A 17,258-nucleotide genomic window follows, 5' to 3' on the forward strand; every position below is an offset into this window, starting at 1 on the left:
AAAGAAACTTGAAGAGAGGCCAAATTTAAATTAAACAGTCTGAGAAAGAATTACATCAGTGCTTAGAATGAAATTTTTAAAAAATGAAGAGAGACTAAGATGACCTTTAGGACACCATCAGCAGTACCAGCATATGTATAACAGGAGTCCCAGGTGAGAGGAAGAAAGATGCATAAAATATTTGAAGAGATAATGGCTAAAAATTTCTCAAATTTGATGAAAAATTTTAATGTACATATAGAAGAAGTATAGTAAACTCCAAGTAGGATAAAAACAAAGCCTTTTTAAAACAATCTGTGGAGAGACAAATTGAAAACTTTGAAAGCAACAAGAAATGACAATTATTTTTTCTAGGAACTGCCACATTTCCCACAGAAGCTCTACCATTTTACATTCCCACCAGCGGTGCACAAGGGTTCTCATTTTTCTATTTTTGTCAACACTTTCTGATAGTACCTGTTGGGTGTGAGGTGGTATCACAGTTGTGATTTGCATTTTCCTAATTAGTTAACATTTTGAAGACCGAAGGAAGGAAATAATAAAGACCAGACTGGAGAGGAATGAAATAGAGAATAGGGAAACAATAGAATCAAAAGAAAATTTGGTTCTAAAGATCAGCAAAATTGACAAACGTTTATAGCTAGACTGGTAAGAAAAAGCTCAAATCACTAAAATCAGAAATGAAAGTGGAGCTATTACTACTAACCTTACATTATAAAATGTATTATAACTGTACATAGTCTAGTTGCATGCCAAAAAAATATAGACAGCCTAGGTGAAATGTAAAAAATATGGAAACAAAATACCAAAGCTGACAAGAAGAAATAGAAAATCTGAGTAGACCTAAAACAAAGAGATTGAGTCAATTATACCAAAAAAATTCCAATAAAATTCCAGGATCAGGTGACTTCTCTGATAAAAAGAATTAACATCAGTTCTCAAACTCTTCCAAAAAATAAAGAAGAATCACTACCTAACTCATTCTAGAAGGCCAGTATTACCATGATGTTTATTTATTCAGTTGTGTCTGATTGTGACCCCATGGGATTTCCCAGGCCAAACTTCTGGAGTGACTTGCCATTTCCTTCTCCAGGGAATCTTGACCTAGGAGTCAAACCTATGTCTCCTGCATTGGCAGGCAGGTTCTTTATACCACTCAGCATCAAGGGCTTCCCAGGTGGCACTCGTGGCAAAGAATCTGCCTGCCAGTCAGATGTAAGAGACTTGGGTTCAATCTCTGGGTCACAAAGATCCCCTGGAGGAGGGCACAGCAACCCACTCCAGTATACTTGCCTGAAGAACCTCAAGGACAGAGGAGCCTGGTGGGCTACAGTCCATAAGGTCACAAAGCCAGACACGACTGAAGCGACTTAGCACACATGCGTGCACCCTGATACCAAAGCCAGAAACATGGCAAGAGAAGCACAGATCATTATCCCTTGTGAATACAAATGAAAAAGAACACCTCAAAAGTACTGGAAATCAAATTGAACAATTTTTAAAGAATTATTAGCAAACGAGGGGCTCCAGTCAAGATGGCAGAGTAGTAGGACATGGAACTCTCCTCCCACAAATGCATCAAGAATACATTTACAAATGGATTCTTACAGAACACCTACTGAACACCAATGGAAGTCCTCAAACACCTGAAAGGATGAGAAAGATCTCCACATAACTGGGTAGGAAGAAAGGGGGTGGGAGGAGGGAGGAAGTGAGACAGGACTAGCACCCCTGGGAGGGAGCTGAAGAAAGGAGAAGTTGCCACACCCTAGGAGGACCCCTCACCAGTGGGGAGAGAGCTGGGACAGAAAAGGAGCTTCAGTGGCTCACAGGAGGGTGTGGTAGTTTGAGGCAGGCAGAACAGACAGAGGTGGCCCGTGCCACCGCCCTGTGACCCCAGCCTAATGCGCATCCGCTGGTAAAGGCACGGGCTGGAAAACAGGGTTGAGGACAGACCTGGGGAGAGGGCTGGTGTTGGCTGCTTGGAGACATCCTGAAGGGGCTGGAGTGTGGTACAGCTGACCGCAACCAGGGGTAGAAGCCCGGCCCACCACAGAAGTGAAGCTCCAGTGATAAGGGGCCCATTACAGCCTTTTTATCCACACGTCAGCCCCCTCCGCCTTGGGCTCCAGGAGAGTGTGCCCCGCCCGGGCAGGCTTGCAGGGCCGGCTCACCACCGCGAGAGCAGACGCCAGCGGGCTACCCACGTGCAGGGTGGGGTGGAGAGCACAGCTGAACACGGAGGCCTGAGGGACACCCGAGCAGAGTGGGTGCTCCCGAAGCTGCGGGCTCTGCGGGTGCCTGCACCGGGGGCTGGGCCAGGCCAGACTCTAAACTGTGGGCTCCCACGTCAGGTCCGGGGGTGGGGCTTCTGCAGTCCTGGGGACTCAGAGACTTGAGCGACACCAGGGCTGATTGCCGACACGCCCATGGCCGAGGGGGGGGGGGGGGGGCAGCGGGCAGTACCAGGGACCGTGAACTCTGGGGGGACATGGGACACAGCAGGGCACACTCCCCGGTGAACAGCACCAGCACAGGAATACTCAGCCGTCCCCTCCCAGTGGGAATGCTCTATCCCGTCCACCTCGCACCACAGCGCAGAAACCTATCTGGGGACGTCTGCCCCAACAACTAAAGAGCAGACCCTGCCCCTAACAGGGTAGTGACAGCTACAGGGCAAAGAGAAGGCCCCGCTCCACCACCAGGGCGGGTCTGGTCACCACAGCACCAGTCACACCTCCTATCAAGGGGATTAACAGCCAGCCCACACTAAGAGGTGGCAGCCATGCATACCAAAACAGCCCTCACACCCAAAATATTAAACCTACGCAGGCTACACAGGGGTGTTCCCACATAAGCATAGACCTCCAAGACGACAGTAGATAAAACTGTTTTTCCTAAGCTCATAGAGCAAGAGAAATACAAGTACGATGAAAAAGCAGAGGAACCTTTCCCAAATACAAAAGATCAGGAGAATTTCCCTGAAACAACAAACAATGAAACAGACCTCTTAAGCTTAACAGACACCGAGTTCAAAAAGGGGGAAAAAAAAAGGGGGGGGGGATAATGAAAATACTGAAGGAATTAGGAAAGGCTATTGGGAGAAATTTGCATGAAATGTTCCCTTGGTATCTCCAATTTTCTTGAAAAGATCTCTAGTCTTTCCCATTCTATTATTTCCCTGTATTTCTTTGCATTGTTCACTTAAGAAGGCTTTCTGATCTCTCCTTGCTATTCTCTGGAAGATTACTGTAAAAAGGAACTAGAAACAATAAGGAGGAACTAGGAAAAATTAGAAAAGTTATCATGAGCAAATGAGACTATCCAGGAGTGTAAGGATGGTTCAACATTTGAAAATAAAGTATACATCATAGTAATCAATTGAGGGTGTGGGGAAACTCCACATGAGTATATCAATAGATAAGGAACAAGACAGGGAAATCTGCTTTGGTCTGAAACTCTAGCCACAGGGCAGTTAGGCAAGAAAAGGAACTGAAGGACATTCAGATTTAGAAAGGAAGAGGTAAAATTCTCTTTTCACAGATTACATGATTTTATATATTTAAAAACTTCCTAAAGAACACATACACATATAGACAAAGACAACTAATAGAGCTAGTAAAAGCAACAAGGTTGCAGGACATGAAGTCAAAGTACAAAAATTAGTTGTACTCCTATTTTTTTGGTGTATTGCTTACAACAAACAATACAAAAATTAAGAAATGCATTTGCAATGGCATCAAAAAGAATAAAATAATTAGTAATACATTTAGCCAAGGGAGTGTAAGACCTGTACGCTGAATTAAACTACAAAACATGGAAAGGAATTTTTAGAACATCTAAATAAATGGAACAACATTTCATATTCATGGTTTGGAAGACTTATTGTTAAGATGGCATTACTTCCCCAATCAATCTATAGATTCAACCTATTCATGATCAGTAGAATCCTAGCTAACTCCTTGGAGAATCTGACGAGTTGATCCTAAAGTTCATATGGAATTGAAAGAGACCCTGATTAGACAAAACCTTGAAAAAGAACAGTTGGAGAACTCACAATTCCCAATTTCAAAACTTACTACAAATTAACAGTAAACAAAACAACATGGGACTGGCATTAAGGATAGACATAGATCAATGGACTCGAACTGAGTCCAGAAATAAACCCATATTCTACGGTTAATGGATTTTCAACAAGTGTACTAAGACCACACAATGGAGAAAAGACATCTTTTCAATAAATGGTGCTGGAATAACTAGACTCTTCTTGTTCAATCACTAAGTCATGTCCAACTCTTTGCGACCTTGTGGACCATAGCATGCCAGGCTCCTCTGTCCTCTACTGTCTCCCAGAGTCTGCTCAGATTCATGTCCATTGAGTCAGTGATGCTACCTAACCTTCTTATCCTCAAACAATTGAACGCAGAAATACCATAAAATAATGCTCCTAGGTATATATTCAAGAGACCTGAAAACATGTTCACTCAAGAACTTGTATATGTGTTCATACCACTGCAGCACTATTCAACATTCATAATAGATAAAAGTAGAAACACCCAAGTGTCTATCAACTGATGAATACATAAATAAAATGTGGTAGTCTATACAATGAAATATTATTTAGCCATAAAAGGGAATAAAATACTGATACATGCCACAAGATGGAGAAACCTTGAAAAAATTATCTAAATGAAAGAAGCCAGACACAAATTATATGATTACACTTATAGTAAATGTCCAGAACAGGCAAATTCAGAGACAGAAAGGAGATTAGTGGTTGCCAGGGTCTAAAAACAGGGAAAATGGGAAGTGGCTGCTTAGCAGATATATACTTTCTTTATAGGGTGATAAAAATGTATTCAATTTAGGTGGTGGTAACGGTCACTTTAAGAGCTCTCTAGTCTTTCCCTTTCTGTAGTTTTTCTCTATTGCATTGCATTGTTCATTGAAGAAGGCCTTCTTGTCTCTCCTTGCTATTCTCTGGAACTCTGCATTTAGTTTGGTGTTCCTTTCTCTTCAAGAAAACTGGAAATATCAAAGGAAAATTTCATCCAAAGATGGGCACAAAAAAGGACAGAAACAGTAAAGACCTATTAGAAGCAGAAGAGATCAAGAAGAGATGGAAAGAATACACAGAACTGTACAAAAAAGATCTCAGTGACCTGGATAACCACGATGGTGTGGCCACTCACCCAGAGCCAGACATTCTGGAGTGTGAAGTCAAGTGGGCCTTGGGAAGCACTGCTGTCAATAAAGCTAGTGGAGGTGATGGAATTCCAGCAGAGGTATTTAAAATCGTAAAAGATGACTATCAAGGTGCTGCACTCAATATGTCAGCAAATCTGGAAAACCCAGAAGTGGCCACAGGACTGGAAAACGTCAGTCCTCATCCCAATTCCAAAGAAGGGTAGTACTAAAGAATGTTCAAACCACCAGACAACTGCACTCATCTCCCAAGCTAATAAGGTTATGCTCAAAATCCTTCAAGCTAGGCTTCAGCATTACATGAACTGAGAGTTTCCAGATGTCCAAGCTGGGTTTAGAAGAGGCAAAGGCACCAGAGATCAAATTGTCAACATTCACTGGATAACAAAGAGAGCAAGGGAATTCCAGAAAAACATCTATCTCTGTTTCATTAACTATGCTAAAGACTTTGTGTGGATCATAACAAACTGTGGAAAACTCTTAAAGAGACAGGAATACCAGACCATCTTACCTGTCTCCTGAGAAACCTATATGCAGGTCAAAAAGCAACAGTTAGAACCCTGTATGGAACAACTGACTGGTTCAGGACTGGGAAAGGAGTATGGCAAGGCTGTTTATTTAACTTGTACACAGAGCACATCACGCGAAACACCAGGCTGGATGAGTTACAAGCTGGAATCAAGATTGCCGGGAGAAACATCGACAACCTCAGACATGTGGATGATATCTCTCTAATGGCAGAAAGTGAAGAAGAACTAAGGAACCTCTTGATGAGGGTGAAGGAGGAGGATGAAAAAGCCAGCTTAAAGCTAAATATTAAAAAAAAAAACCTAAGATCATGGCATCCAGCCCCATTACTTCATGGCAAATAGAAGGGGAAAAGGTAGAAGCAGTGACAGATTTTCTTTTCATGGGCTCTAAAATCACTGCAGATGGTGACTGCAGCCTTGAAATTAGAAGACGATTACTTCTTGGCAGGAAAACTGTGACAAACCTAGACAGTGTGTTAAAAAGCCACTTTGCTGACAAAGGTCCATATAGTCAAGGCTATGGTCTCTCCAGCAGTTACACACGGTTGTGAGAGCTGGATCATAAAAAAGGCAGAGCGCTGAAGAATTGAGGCTTACAAACTGTGGTGCTGGAGCAGGCTCCTTAGAGTTGCTTGAACAGCAAGGAGGTCAAACCAGTCAATCTTAAAGGAAATCAATCCTGAATATTCATTGGAAGGACTGATGCTGAGGATGAAGGTCCAATACTTTGGTCACCTGACACAAACAGCTGACTCATTGAAAAAGACCCTGATGCTGGGAAAGACTGAAGGCAGGAGAAGAGCGTGACAGAGGATAAGATGGTTGGATGGCATTGCTGATGAAATGGACATGAACTTGGGCAAACTCTGGGAGATGGTGAGGGACAGGGAGGCCTGGAGTGCTGCAGTCAATGGGGTTGCAAAGAGTCGGACACTTTCTCTAGAGAAAATCCATGCAGCAACAAAGACCCAGTATAGCCAAAAATAAATAAATAAATAAAATTATATATTAAAAAAAGAAGTTATTACACAGAAGAATATTATTCAGCCATTAAAAAGGAACCCTCTGGGGAGACTTCCCTGGTAGTCCAGTGGTTGAGAGTCCGCCTTGCAATGCAGGAGACATGGATTTGATCCCTGGGCTTCCCTGGTAGCTCAGCTGTTAAAGACTCTGCCTGCAGTGTGGGAGACCTGGGTTCAATCCCTGGAGAAGGGAATGGCTACCCACTCCAATATTCTGGCCTAGAGAATTCCACGGACTGTATAGTCCAAGGGGTCACAAAGAGTTGGATGCAACTGAGCAGCTTTCACTTTTCACTTTCAAGGAACTAAGATCCCACATGCAGCAGAGCAACTAAGCTTCCGAGCCACAACTAGAGGGTCCATGTGCTGCAATGATACCCTGTGCTGCAACTAAAACCTGATCCAGTCAAATAAATTAATTTTTTAAAGGAACCCTTGGTTGACATAGAATCCAGCAATCTCACTCCTGGGCCTGTATCTAGACAACAGCATAATTGGAAAAGATACACGCACCCGTATGTTCACAGCAGCACTGTTCATGATAGCAAGACATGGAAGCAAACTCAATGTCTATTGACAGAGGAATGGATAAAGGTGTGTAATGGAATACCACTCAGCCGCAAAAAAGAATGAAATAATGCCACTTACAGCAACACGGATGGACTTAGAGATTATCGCACGAAGTGAAATAAGTCAGAAAGAGAAAGATAAATACCATATGATATCACTTATCTGTGGAATCTAATGTATGACACAAACAAGCCTATCCACAAAACGGAAACACTCACACAGACAGAGCAACACACTTGTGGTTGCCAAGGTGGGTGGGGGTGGGGTAGGGAAGGACTGGGAGTTTGGGATCAGAAGACGCAAACTATTATATATAGGATGGATAAACAACAGGCTCCTACTGTATGACACAGGGAACGACATTTAATATCCAATGATACACCATAATAGGAAAGAATACAAAAAAGAACGTATATAACTGAATCACTTTGCTGTCTAGCAGAAATCAACACAACATTGTAAATCAACTACACTTCAAAAAAATAAACTAAAAGAAAAAAGAGATGCCAGAGAGCTTGTTTTCCCTCCCTACCAGCTAAGGACACGGTGAGAAGGTGGTCATTTACAAGCCAGAAAGAGACAGCTCTCTTTCTGGTGGTCGACCAGAAACCGACCATTGAACACACAGGCACCCTCACCTTGAACTTCCAGCCTCCAGAACTGTGAGAAAACTTGCTTCTCTGGAATAACACTGAAAAAGCTTTTTGAGAATTTCTTGAGTGTCGGTCACTAATTCTGTAGGGGGAATGGAGTGAGATGAAGCTCTTCACCCAGTGAGGTAGTGAGCAAACATCAGTGGAATCCCAACTAAAGGAACTGAATCATTCTCCAAGGCCCGGATACCAAAACAAGAGACAGTTCTCTTTTTCACTTAACATGTTATATTAGATATGTGATTGGGAATTGAGTACTACTTTGGGTTTTAGTCATGTGTTAGTAAAAAGTATTACATTTGCCTTGAAGAATACATTTATATATATGCACACTGAACAGTAAATTTTGTCTGTGATGTTTTGTGGGTACATTGATTCAGGTGTGCCAGACTGACATTCTACAGTAGATACCTGTGGCCAAAAGGTTTCCCATTCACCAAAGACCCCACCCACCAGTTAGACAGGGCATGTGATTAGTCCTGGCCAACGGGCTGTGAGAAGAAATGACTGTGTGAAGCCCCGGGACACAACACAGGAAAAGGGAAGTGAGCTCTCCATGTCATTTCTTCCCTCATGGTAGTGTGGTAACAACGGGAACCCTCTTGTTTCTCAGGTTACAGCCACAAGACGTTGGTGCTGAGCCTCGCAAGTGACTTTGTAGAACAAACCTTCCATAGGTCTTCAATGGACACGAAACACAGGAAAGTAGGAAATGTTGTATTAATCCACTGAGATTTGGGGGTTGTAATATGTTACTGCATCATAGCCCAGTCCATCTCCACCACATACAACTGCAGCTGTCTCTGGGGGGTAGAGATGGAAATCCCTGGAGTCATTCTTGGAAGTCAACCATGGCTTCTAAAAGCCTCTTTGGGCATGAACAGTTAAGTACCAATGAGACTGGGGATGGGGCTGCACAACCTTTCAGCTGGTTTTACCTCAGTCATGACTAGTCGTCCTTAGGCAATTCTTTGGAATGTTGTGTGAGAGAAATAGAGCAAAGTTCCTCATATATCTTGTTAAGGCTATGGGTAGGACTGATGTACTCCATGTTACTACTGAAGATAAAATTATGAATATCATTAGAGGGCATACATGCCAGAATAATACGTCAATGGTAAGCAAAAGTTGAAGTGACTATAGTTGTTCTTGGCTATCAGAGAGAAGTGTTTGGATCACAATGCCAACTTATCCCTTTAAGAAACTTCTGGCTTCCCTTGGTGACCCAGTGGTTAGGAACCTACCTGCTAATGCAGGGGACATGGGTTAAATCCCTGGTTAGGGAAGATCCCACAGCCTCTGAACAACTAACCCCATGGACCACAACTAGTGAAACCATGCGCTGTGGAGCCCATGGACCACGAGGGAGACCACGGTGAAAGAAAGCCTGCACACAGCAATGAGGACCCAGTGCAGCCAAAGATTAAACTACATAATAAAAGGAAATAAATTTCTGGAGCAGGTAAGACCCACTACTAAAGAACCTGTGGAAATGAGACACAGTTTAATATTATTAGTGGCCCCAAATGAAATTTTAGTGGCAGAGCTCTTTTTTGTTTTTTTGACCTCTCAATCTCTTTATGATGCCAGTGCTTGTCATGAGACCCTGCCTTGGTTTCATTCCGGGGTCATGCCCAGGAGAAGTGGAACATGTCCCACTGGGCTGAAAGTCTTGCTGGTGATGGGTGCTCTCAGGCTAGAGCATCTCAACAGAGAGCCTGTAACAACAGAGAGAGGCAATGCAAGGTAGGAATCAAAGCCAGGAGGCAGAAAAGATCTCTGTGGGAGCCATCAAATATCACCCTGGGGAAAGGTGACTCTGATCAGAAGCAAGATGTGAAAACTTGGTTTGTAATGTCTCCGAAGCTATCAACAGCAATGAGGCAGTGGGGAAAAGCCTGAAAAAGCCACCTTAGGCTTGCATACCTTAAGGGAGAGTGGTGCTAGAACCGACAGCTGATTATTGAACATGTTATTAGTAATGTAAAGAAATTGGTGGGCAGCTAAGGGAAGGGGTAGGAAGATATCTGGGGAAACTATCACTGCTTTAAGTCCCGGTGTAAAATCTAGGGAGAATGGTGGACCAACAAAACCTGGGAAAATAGGCATCCCAGGAAGATGGCACACTCCATGGCTAGCTTAAAGTAATTTCTCCCCAAGAACAACTCTAAATTCATGAACTTGTTGCTCATTAGATTTGTTTTGGCTGTGCTGACTCTTCGTTGCTATGAGGGTTTTTCTCTAGTTGTGGGGAGAGGGGCTACTCTCTAGTTGCTGTGCATGGATGGGCTTCTCGTTGTGCTGACTTCTCTTGTTGTGGAGCATGGGCTCTGGGGCTTGCAGGCTTCAGCAGTTGAGACAGGCAGGCTCAGTAGTTGTGGTTCCTGGGCTCTAGTGGCACACGGGCTTAGCTGCTCTAGGGTGTGTGGGATCTTCCCGGACCAGGGCTCGAACCCATGTCTCCTGCATCACCAACTGAATTATTTACCACTGAGCCACCAGGGAAGCCCAAATCATTAGATTTAGAATTTACTATAATCACAAGCCACTCCTCCCAGTTGATTCCATTTAATGGACTCACGTGGGAATGCATGAATTGCTTGAGAGTATCAATTCCGACCCCTTCACGGATCACAGCCTTGTCGTGGCAAAGGGGCTTGTGTAACTCAATGAAGCTATGAACCATGCCATCCATGCAGGGCCACCCAAGATGGATGGGTCATAGTGGAGAGTTCTAACAAAATGTCATCCCCTGGGGGAGGGAATAGCAAACCACCCCAGTATGGAGTGGAACAACTTACTTGTTCAAAATTGGGAAAGGAGAATAAGGCTGTATATTGTCACCTTGCTTATCTAACTTGCTTATCTCACTCCAGTACGCTTGCCTGAAAAATCCCATGGACAGAGGAGCCTGGTAGGCTACAGTCCATGGGGTTGCAAAGAGTCAGACATGACTGAGCGACTTTTTCTTTCTTTTCTTTCTTCTTATCTAACTTACATGCAGAGTACATCATGCAAAATGCTGAATGGATGAATCACAAGCTGGAATCAAGATTTCCAGGACAAATATCAACAGCCTCAGACATTCAGATGATACCACTCAAATGGAAGAAAGTGAAGAGGAATTAAAGAGCCTCTTGATGAGGCTGAAAAAGGAAAGTGAAAAAGCTGGCTTAAAATTCAAACTATAAGATCATGGCATCTGGTCCCATCACTTCATGCCAAATATAGGGGGAAAAAGTAAAATCAGTGACAGATTTTATTTTCTTGGGCTCCAAAATCACTGCTGATGGTAACTGCAGCCATGAAATTAAAAGACACTTGCTCCTTGGAAGGAAAGCTATGATAAACCTAGACAGTGTATTAAAAAGCAAAGCACTTTGCCAACAAATGTCCACATAGTCAAAGCTATGGTTTTTCTAGTAGTCATGTATGGATATGAGAGTTGGACCATGAAGAAGGCTGAGCACCGAAGAACTGATGCTTTCAAATTGTGGTGCTGAAGAAGACTCTTGAGAGCTCCTTGGACTGCAAGGAGATCAAACCAGTCAATCCAAAAGAAAACCAACCCTGAATATTCACTGGAAGGACTGATGCTAAAGCTGAAAAGCCAACTGATGTGAAGAGCCAACTTATTGGAAAAGGCTCTGATGCTGGGAAAGATTGAAGGGTGTGAAGGGGGTGGCACAGGATGAGATGGTTAGATAGAATCACTGAATCAATGGACATGAGTTTGAGCAAACCTGGCATGCTACAGTCTATGGGGTTGCAAAGAGTTGGACATGACTTATGGACTGAACAACAACAAAATCAGTTCTGAAATGAATAGCAGGTGCCCTGTTCATTTAAAACAGAGGCTGTGAACAGGCGTCTAGGAGATGCTGGTATTGTGGTAAAGGAGAATTAATGACAACACAACAGAAAGTGATATGACAAAGTCAGAACATGTCAGAAGTTGTGCCCTCAAAGGCTTATACCTGGAGTGGCAAACAGAATTATCTATTTACAAGTTTGGCAGATCTCTTTGTGTTGGATTCTGATCTCCTTCAGTAGCCTGGCAGCATAGTGAAGAGGGTTCATTGTGGAAGACTGGGCTTTAGCACCCCCAAATATTAATAAAAGAGAATAAAAGGAATAAGCTATTCAGGTGTAACTGCATACCTTTTTCATATTGTGAGCCAGAGGGGACAATATTAATGCTTATTGATGAGAGCTTCGTGTTGCTAACTTGAATGCCTATTTTACAGACAGTATATTTATAGTATGACATTTATAGTATCTCCTGATGTAATAAGCTTTATGAGTCATGTATTTCTTCCAAGTTCTGTTTGCACAACAAACTTCTGGCTGTATTTGAGATGTGGTGGCCAACTGAAGCAAGCACTGTTGATGCCTAATATCGCCTAGACTCACCTTGGAGCTCACCTGCAGCTGTGGGTGGTAAGCATCTTCCAGTATGGTTGCAGCTTCCCACTCTGAATGCTGGCTTCCCCACCTGAGGGCTGTCTGAAGCATCAGGGGAATCTGCTGAACCATGCACAGGAGCAACTCAAAGGATAAGACAGTTAATGCCTCAGAAACAACTCCTGACAATGGGGGAAGGAAGAATAGTGGATGACTGCCCCAGCCTCCTAGCCCGTGCTGGAACAATTCTGAGATGACCTGTACAGTTCTTCAGAGGGTAATCAGAACAATTCAGCTCTAATCATGCACGGTGCTAATCCACTCAATAATGACTCCTTTCTGGACTTCCCATGGTGGCCCAGTGGTTGAGACTCTACCTGCCCATGTAGGGGACATGGGTTTGATCCCTGATGCAGGAAGATTCAATTTGGACAAACACCCCTTGTGAGAAGAGTAGGAACCTCTAAGGAGAGTGTTTTATGTGAACCATCCATCTCAGGAACCATACATTGCACTCTCTGACTCCTTGTCCACATTTCAGCACACAGACTTCTAGCCCACATTCAGGAGGCATTTTGACCAGAAGAGAAAATCAGACCTGTGGGTGTTGCTATCCATGAATTTGAATTACGAAGACTCCTGATCCAGGATGAAATGAAAGCTTTTCCGTGTGCACCCTGCCTGACAGTTGCCTTAATTTTCAGGTACGTTTTGTCTCTAGCTGGACCAAACATTTAGTCCCACTCATAGAGAGGTCCACTGGTTGCTTACACCACCTACCTACGCCATCTCCCATGGCTCCTAGATGAGCCCGAAGCCAGCTCCAGTAGCTTAACTGGCCCCATTGGTGTTGCTGTCCATGGTTCTGATAGAACGAGTATGCCTCTGCATTGACACCTGCTTTGCCGTCTGTGGTGCTGCCTAATGGTTCTTTTTTTATGCTCAGGAAGATGCTGCACATTTAAAGAGCAGATTTTCGAGACACAGACTAAAATTCAACTATAAACATGAGATTTTGGTTCTTGTTGATGTATTATAGGGGCTTCGCAGGTGGTGCTGTCGAATGAAGGAGACGCTAAAGATGCAGGTTTGATCCCTGGGTCGGGAAGATCCCCTGGTGGAGGGCATGGCAACCCACTCCAGCACTGTTGCCTTGGGAATACCATGGGCAGAGGAGCCTGGAGGGCTACAGTCCATAGGGTTGCAAAGAGGCGGACACAACTGAAGTGATTCCACACAATGTGTTACAGGATTTAGGACTCTGGCCTATGTGTCCCCATTCATGCTGAAGAGTCATTATTTTCTTGTCCCATATTCTCAGAACAGGTTTTAGGATTTAGCACAGCTGATGGAAAAGAGCGGAACTAAATAAAGAGAAACCAGGACTGTAGCTTGCAGCCTATTAATCACACCAGGGGAGCCACTATTCCTTTGGCAATCCCTGGCTTGGAACTGTCCTCTTTTTGACTTCCCATGTCCTTTCCAGCAGCAAGTCCTGTGGAGTCTATCTTCTAAACAGCTCTTAGATTAGGCTGCTTCATCACCTCCACCAACACTTCCATGACAATGATGATCATCACACTACCATCACCACCCCCACTCCCCTGCTTCTACTTACCATCACTTCTTGCTGGAATCATCCCTCTAGGATAAAAACTTCCAAGTGGAATAACTAAGTGGAAGTATAGGTATGTTGTCTAAGGATTTGATAGCTGTACCAAGAAGCATTTCCACCAACCTCATAAAAGAGGGCCAGAGCCACTTCTAGGTGGCAAAAGCACTACCAGCAATACAGTTCAGTTAAAAATCAACCAAAAGGAATACTGCTGCGACTGCGCGCTTCAGTCATGGTCGACTCTGTGCGATCCCATAGACAGCAGCCCACCAGGCTCCCCCGTCCCTGGGATTCTCCAAGCAAGAACAGTGGAGTGGATTGCCATCTCCTTCTCCAATGCATGAAAGTGAAAAGGGAAAGTGAAGTCGCTCAGTCGTGGCCAACTCTTAGTGACCCCATGGACTGCAGCCTACCAGGCTCCTCCGCCCATGGGATTTTCCAGGCAAGAGTAGTGGAGTGGGTCGTCATTGCCTTCTCCGAAAGAAATACAAGTTGGCCACAAAGTTGATTCAGATTTTCCATGTTACTGAAAAACCCAAATGAACTTTTTGGCCAACTCAGTACACTGAGAAACTAAACAAGGAGTTCTCTGGTGATCTAGTGGTTAGGATTCCACACTTTCACTGCACTGGACTGGATGCAATCCCTAATCAGGAAACTGAGATCCTGCAAGCTGCATGGTACAGCCAAAAGTTTTTTTAAAATCTTTTTTAAAATGCTAATGCTGGATTTCCATGGTGACACAGTGGATGGGAATCCACCTGCCAGTGCAGGGGATGCAGGTTCAATCCCTGGTCAGGGAAGAATCCACATACCTGGGAGCAGCTATCCCATGTGCCACAACAACTGAGGCCCCACTCTTAAGAATGGGTCTGCAGTAACTACTGATGCCCCCATACTGTCCAGAGCCTGCACTCAGCAACAAGAGAAGTCACTGCTCACCGCAACTAGAGAAAACCCTCACAAAGCAGCAAAGCAACGAAGACTCAGCACGGCCAAAAATAAAATAAATATTAATTTTAAAAAAGATTTTAAGAAAATGCTAATGCTTATATAGAGCACTTAACACATACCATAGCTGAGGCAAGGGTTTGCAGTGCTTCAAAACAAACCTTTGAGGTAGGTTCTGCTTTACAGATGGAATAATGAGACCCAGGTATGTCAAGACACTAGCTCAAGTTCAGATAAGACGCTCAGAGGTCAGATAAAGCTTTCTGAGACTACACAGCAAGCTAGCGGCAGAGCAAGGACAGAAACCGATGTTTGTCTCCCCTTCTCCTGCCAAGGGGATTCTCCCCTTTCCTGCACCCCTGGAGAACTGCCAGGGGTCCCTGAGAAAGCAGAGATCGGGAAGTGCGAAAGGGATGCCTCCAAGGGAGCAGGCAGCGGGAGAGGGCTGGGAAAAGGGGCTTCCGGGGCTACCGGGTCGCCATAGCGAGTGTGATGCAATGACGCCCATCGCTGCGTCAAAGGGCGGCTCCAGGGATGCAGGCACTGCGGCAGAGCTGGTCCCCACCGCCCGCGCCCACCTCGCCCCTGCAGCCTGCCGCGGCTAAGCCAGCAGGCAATCGCTGCTGCTAACCTTCCTCCGGCATCAGGACCACCGCCTGGGACCTCCAGCGACCGCTGAAAACCTCTCTCTGCCACAGGTGACCCCTGACAACCACGCCCAGGTACCAGCCGTCCCAGACAACTGCTCCAAGCCATCGGTAACCCCTGACAACCGCCACCAGCCACCCCCACCCCCACCCTGGTCCCCAGGCGCACCATGAAGTCGACGGTGGGCTTGCGTCGTGGTGGGTCTGGCGGCCGTGGAAGTGGCGGCTGGGGCGGAGGGCGCGGGGGCGGAGGCGGAGCGGGCAAGGGAGCAGGAGGCGACGGCGGCCCTGGAGGCAAGGGCGGCTTCGGGGCGCGGACGCGCGGCTTCGGTGGCGGCCGGGGCCGGGGGCGCGGTGGCGGCGGAGGAGACGGCCGGGGGGACCGCGGAGGCGGCGGGCAGCTGCGCGGCGTGGCCAAGAGCAAGAACCGCCGCAGGAAGAGCGTCTTGACGGTGTCGGTGGAGCCGCACCGGCACGAGGGCGTCTTCATCTACCGCGGGGCGGAGGACGCGCTGGTCACGCTGAACATGGTACCGGGCCAGTCGGTGTACGGCGAGCGGCGGGTCACGGTGACCGAGGGTGGTGAAAAGCTGGAATACCGCACGTGGAACCCCTTCCGCTCCAAGCTGGCCGCGGCCATCCTGGGCGGGGTCGACCAGATTCACATCAAGCCCAAGTCCAAAGTGCTGTACCTGGGTGCCGCCTCGGGGACCACTGTGTCCCACGTCTCCGACATCATCGGCCCGGACGGCCTGGTCTACGCGGTCGAGTTCTCCCACCGCGCCGGCCGCGATCTCGTCAACGTGGCCAAGAAGCGAACCAACATCATCCCGGTCCTCGAAGATGCGCGGCACCCGCTCAAGTACCGCATGCTCATCGGCATGGTGGACGTGATCTTCGCCGACGTGGCGCAGCCGGACCAGTCCCGCATCGTGGCTCTGAACGCCCATACCTTCCTGCGCAACGGGGGCCACTTTCTTATCTCCATCAAGGCCAATTGCATCGACTCTACCGCGTCGGCCGAGGCGGTGTTCGCCTCTGAGGTGAGGAAGTTGCAGCAGGAGAATTTAAAGCCTCAAGAACAGCTGACTCTGGAGCCCTACGAAAGGGACCACGCTGTGGTGGTCGGGGTCTATCGGCCCCTTCCTAAGAGCGGTGGCAAGTAGCGCCCAGCTCGGGCGGTCCCTGAGATGTGCCCAAGACTGTACTGTGCTCCGTGTTACTGTATATTTTCTTCGTGCACTGTTTTTCTATTAAATGACATAAAGAAACAGTACCCAGGTGTATCAGTGAGGCTACACTGAGTTATCCCCACATCTCCAAATCCCCCAAACCCTAAAATAGCTAAGATACCTGATGAAAGGGGTCAATCAAGAACAACAGCTTGGGGACTGTGCCTACTCCACCCACTCAAAATCCTGACTGCTCAGGGCCCCTCTTCACATGTACTTCCTCATCACAAGGGCTGGGGAAATGAGCTTATAAAGTTATCTTTGGAAGGGAGGGTAGAGTTGGGGGGAGCACTTCCTACACATTGACCACATCATGTGACCAAGCCTGACTCCAGGGAGTGACACTGGGTATTGGCACTGGGACTAACCATCTGTCTGACTCCAAGCCAGAGTTCTAATCATAATAAATAGTCAATACTTTTCTCTTCA

General features: G+C 45.9%; 1 protein-coding gene across 1 annotated transcript; it reads left to right on the top strand.

The window, feature by feature from the left end:
• Window positions 1–15,019: 15,019 nt before the first annotated feature.
• On the top strand, window positions 15,020–17,258 carry FBLL1 (fibrillarin like 1). Its single transcript, XM_043913495.1, has one exon. The coding sequence runs from the start codon at window positions 15,768–15,770 to the stop codon at window positions 16,761–16,763; it is 996 nt and encodes a 331-aa protein (XP_043769430.1). The 5' UTR covers window positions 15,020–15,767; the 3' UTR covers window positions 16,764–17,258.

This window comes from Cervus elaphus, chromosome 9, assembly GCF_910594005.1.
Source record: "Cervus elaphus chromosome 9, mCerEla1.1, whole genome shotgun sequence".
Taxonomy (NCBI): domain Eukaryota; kingdom Metazoa; phylum Chordata; class Mammalia; order Artiodactyla; family Cervidae; genus Cervus; species Cervus elaphus.

Bases quoted from the DNA above. Each gene is read 5' to 3' on its own strand.
- FBLL1 (XM_043913495.1), top strand. From the start codon at position 15,768: ATGAAGTCGACGGTGGGCTTGCGTCGTGGTGGGTCTGGCGGCCGTGGA.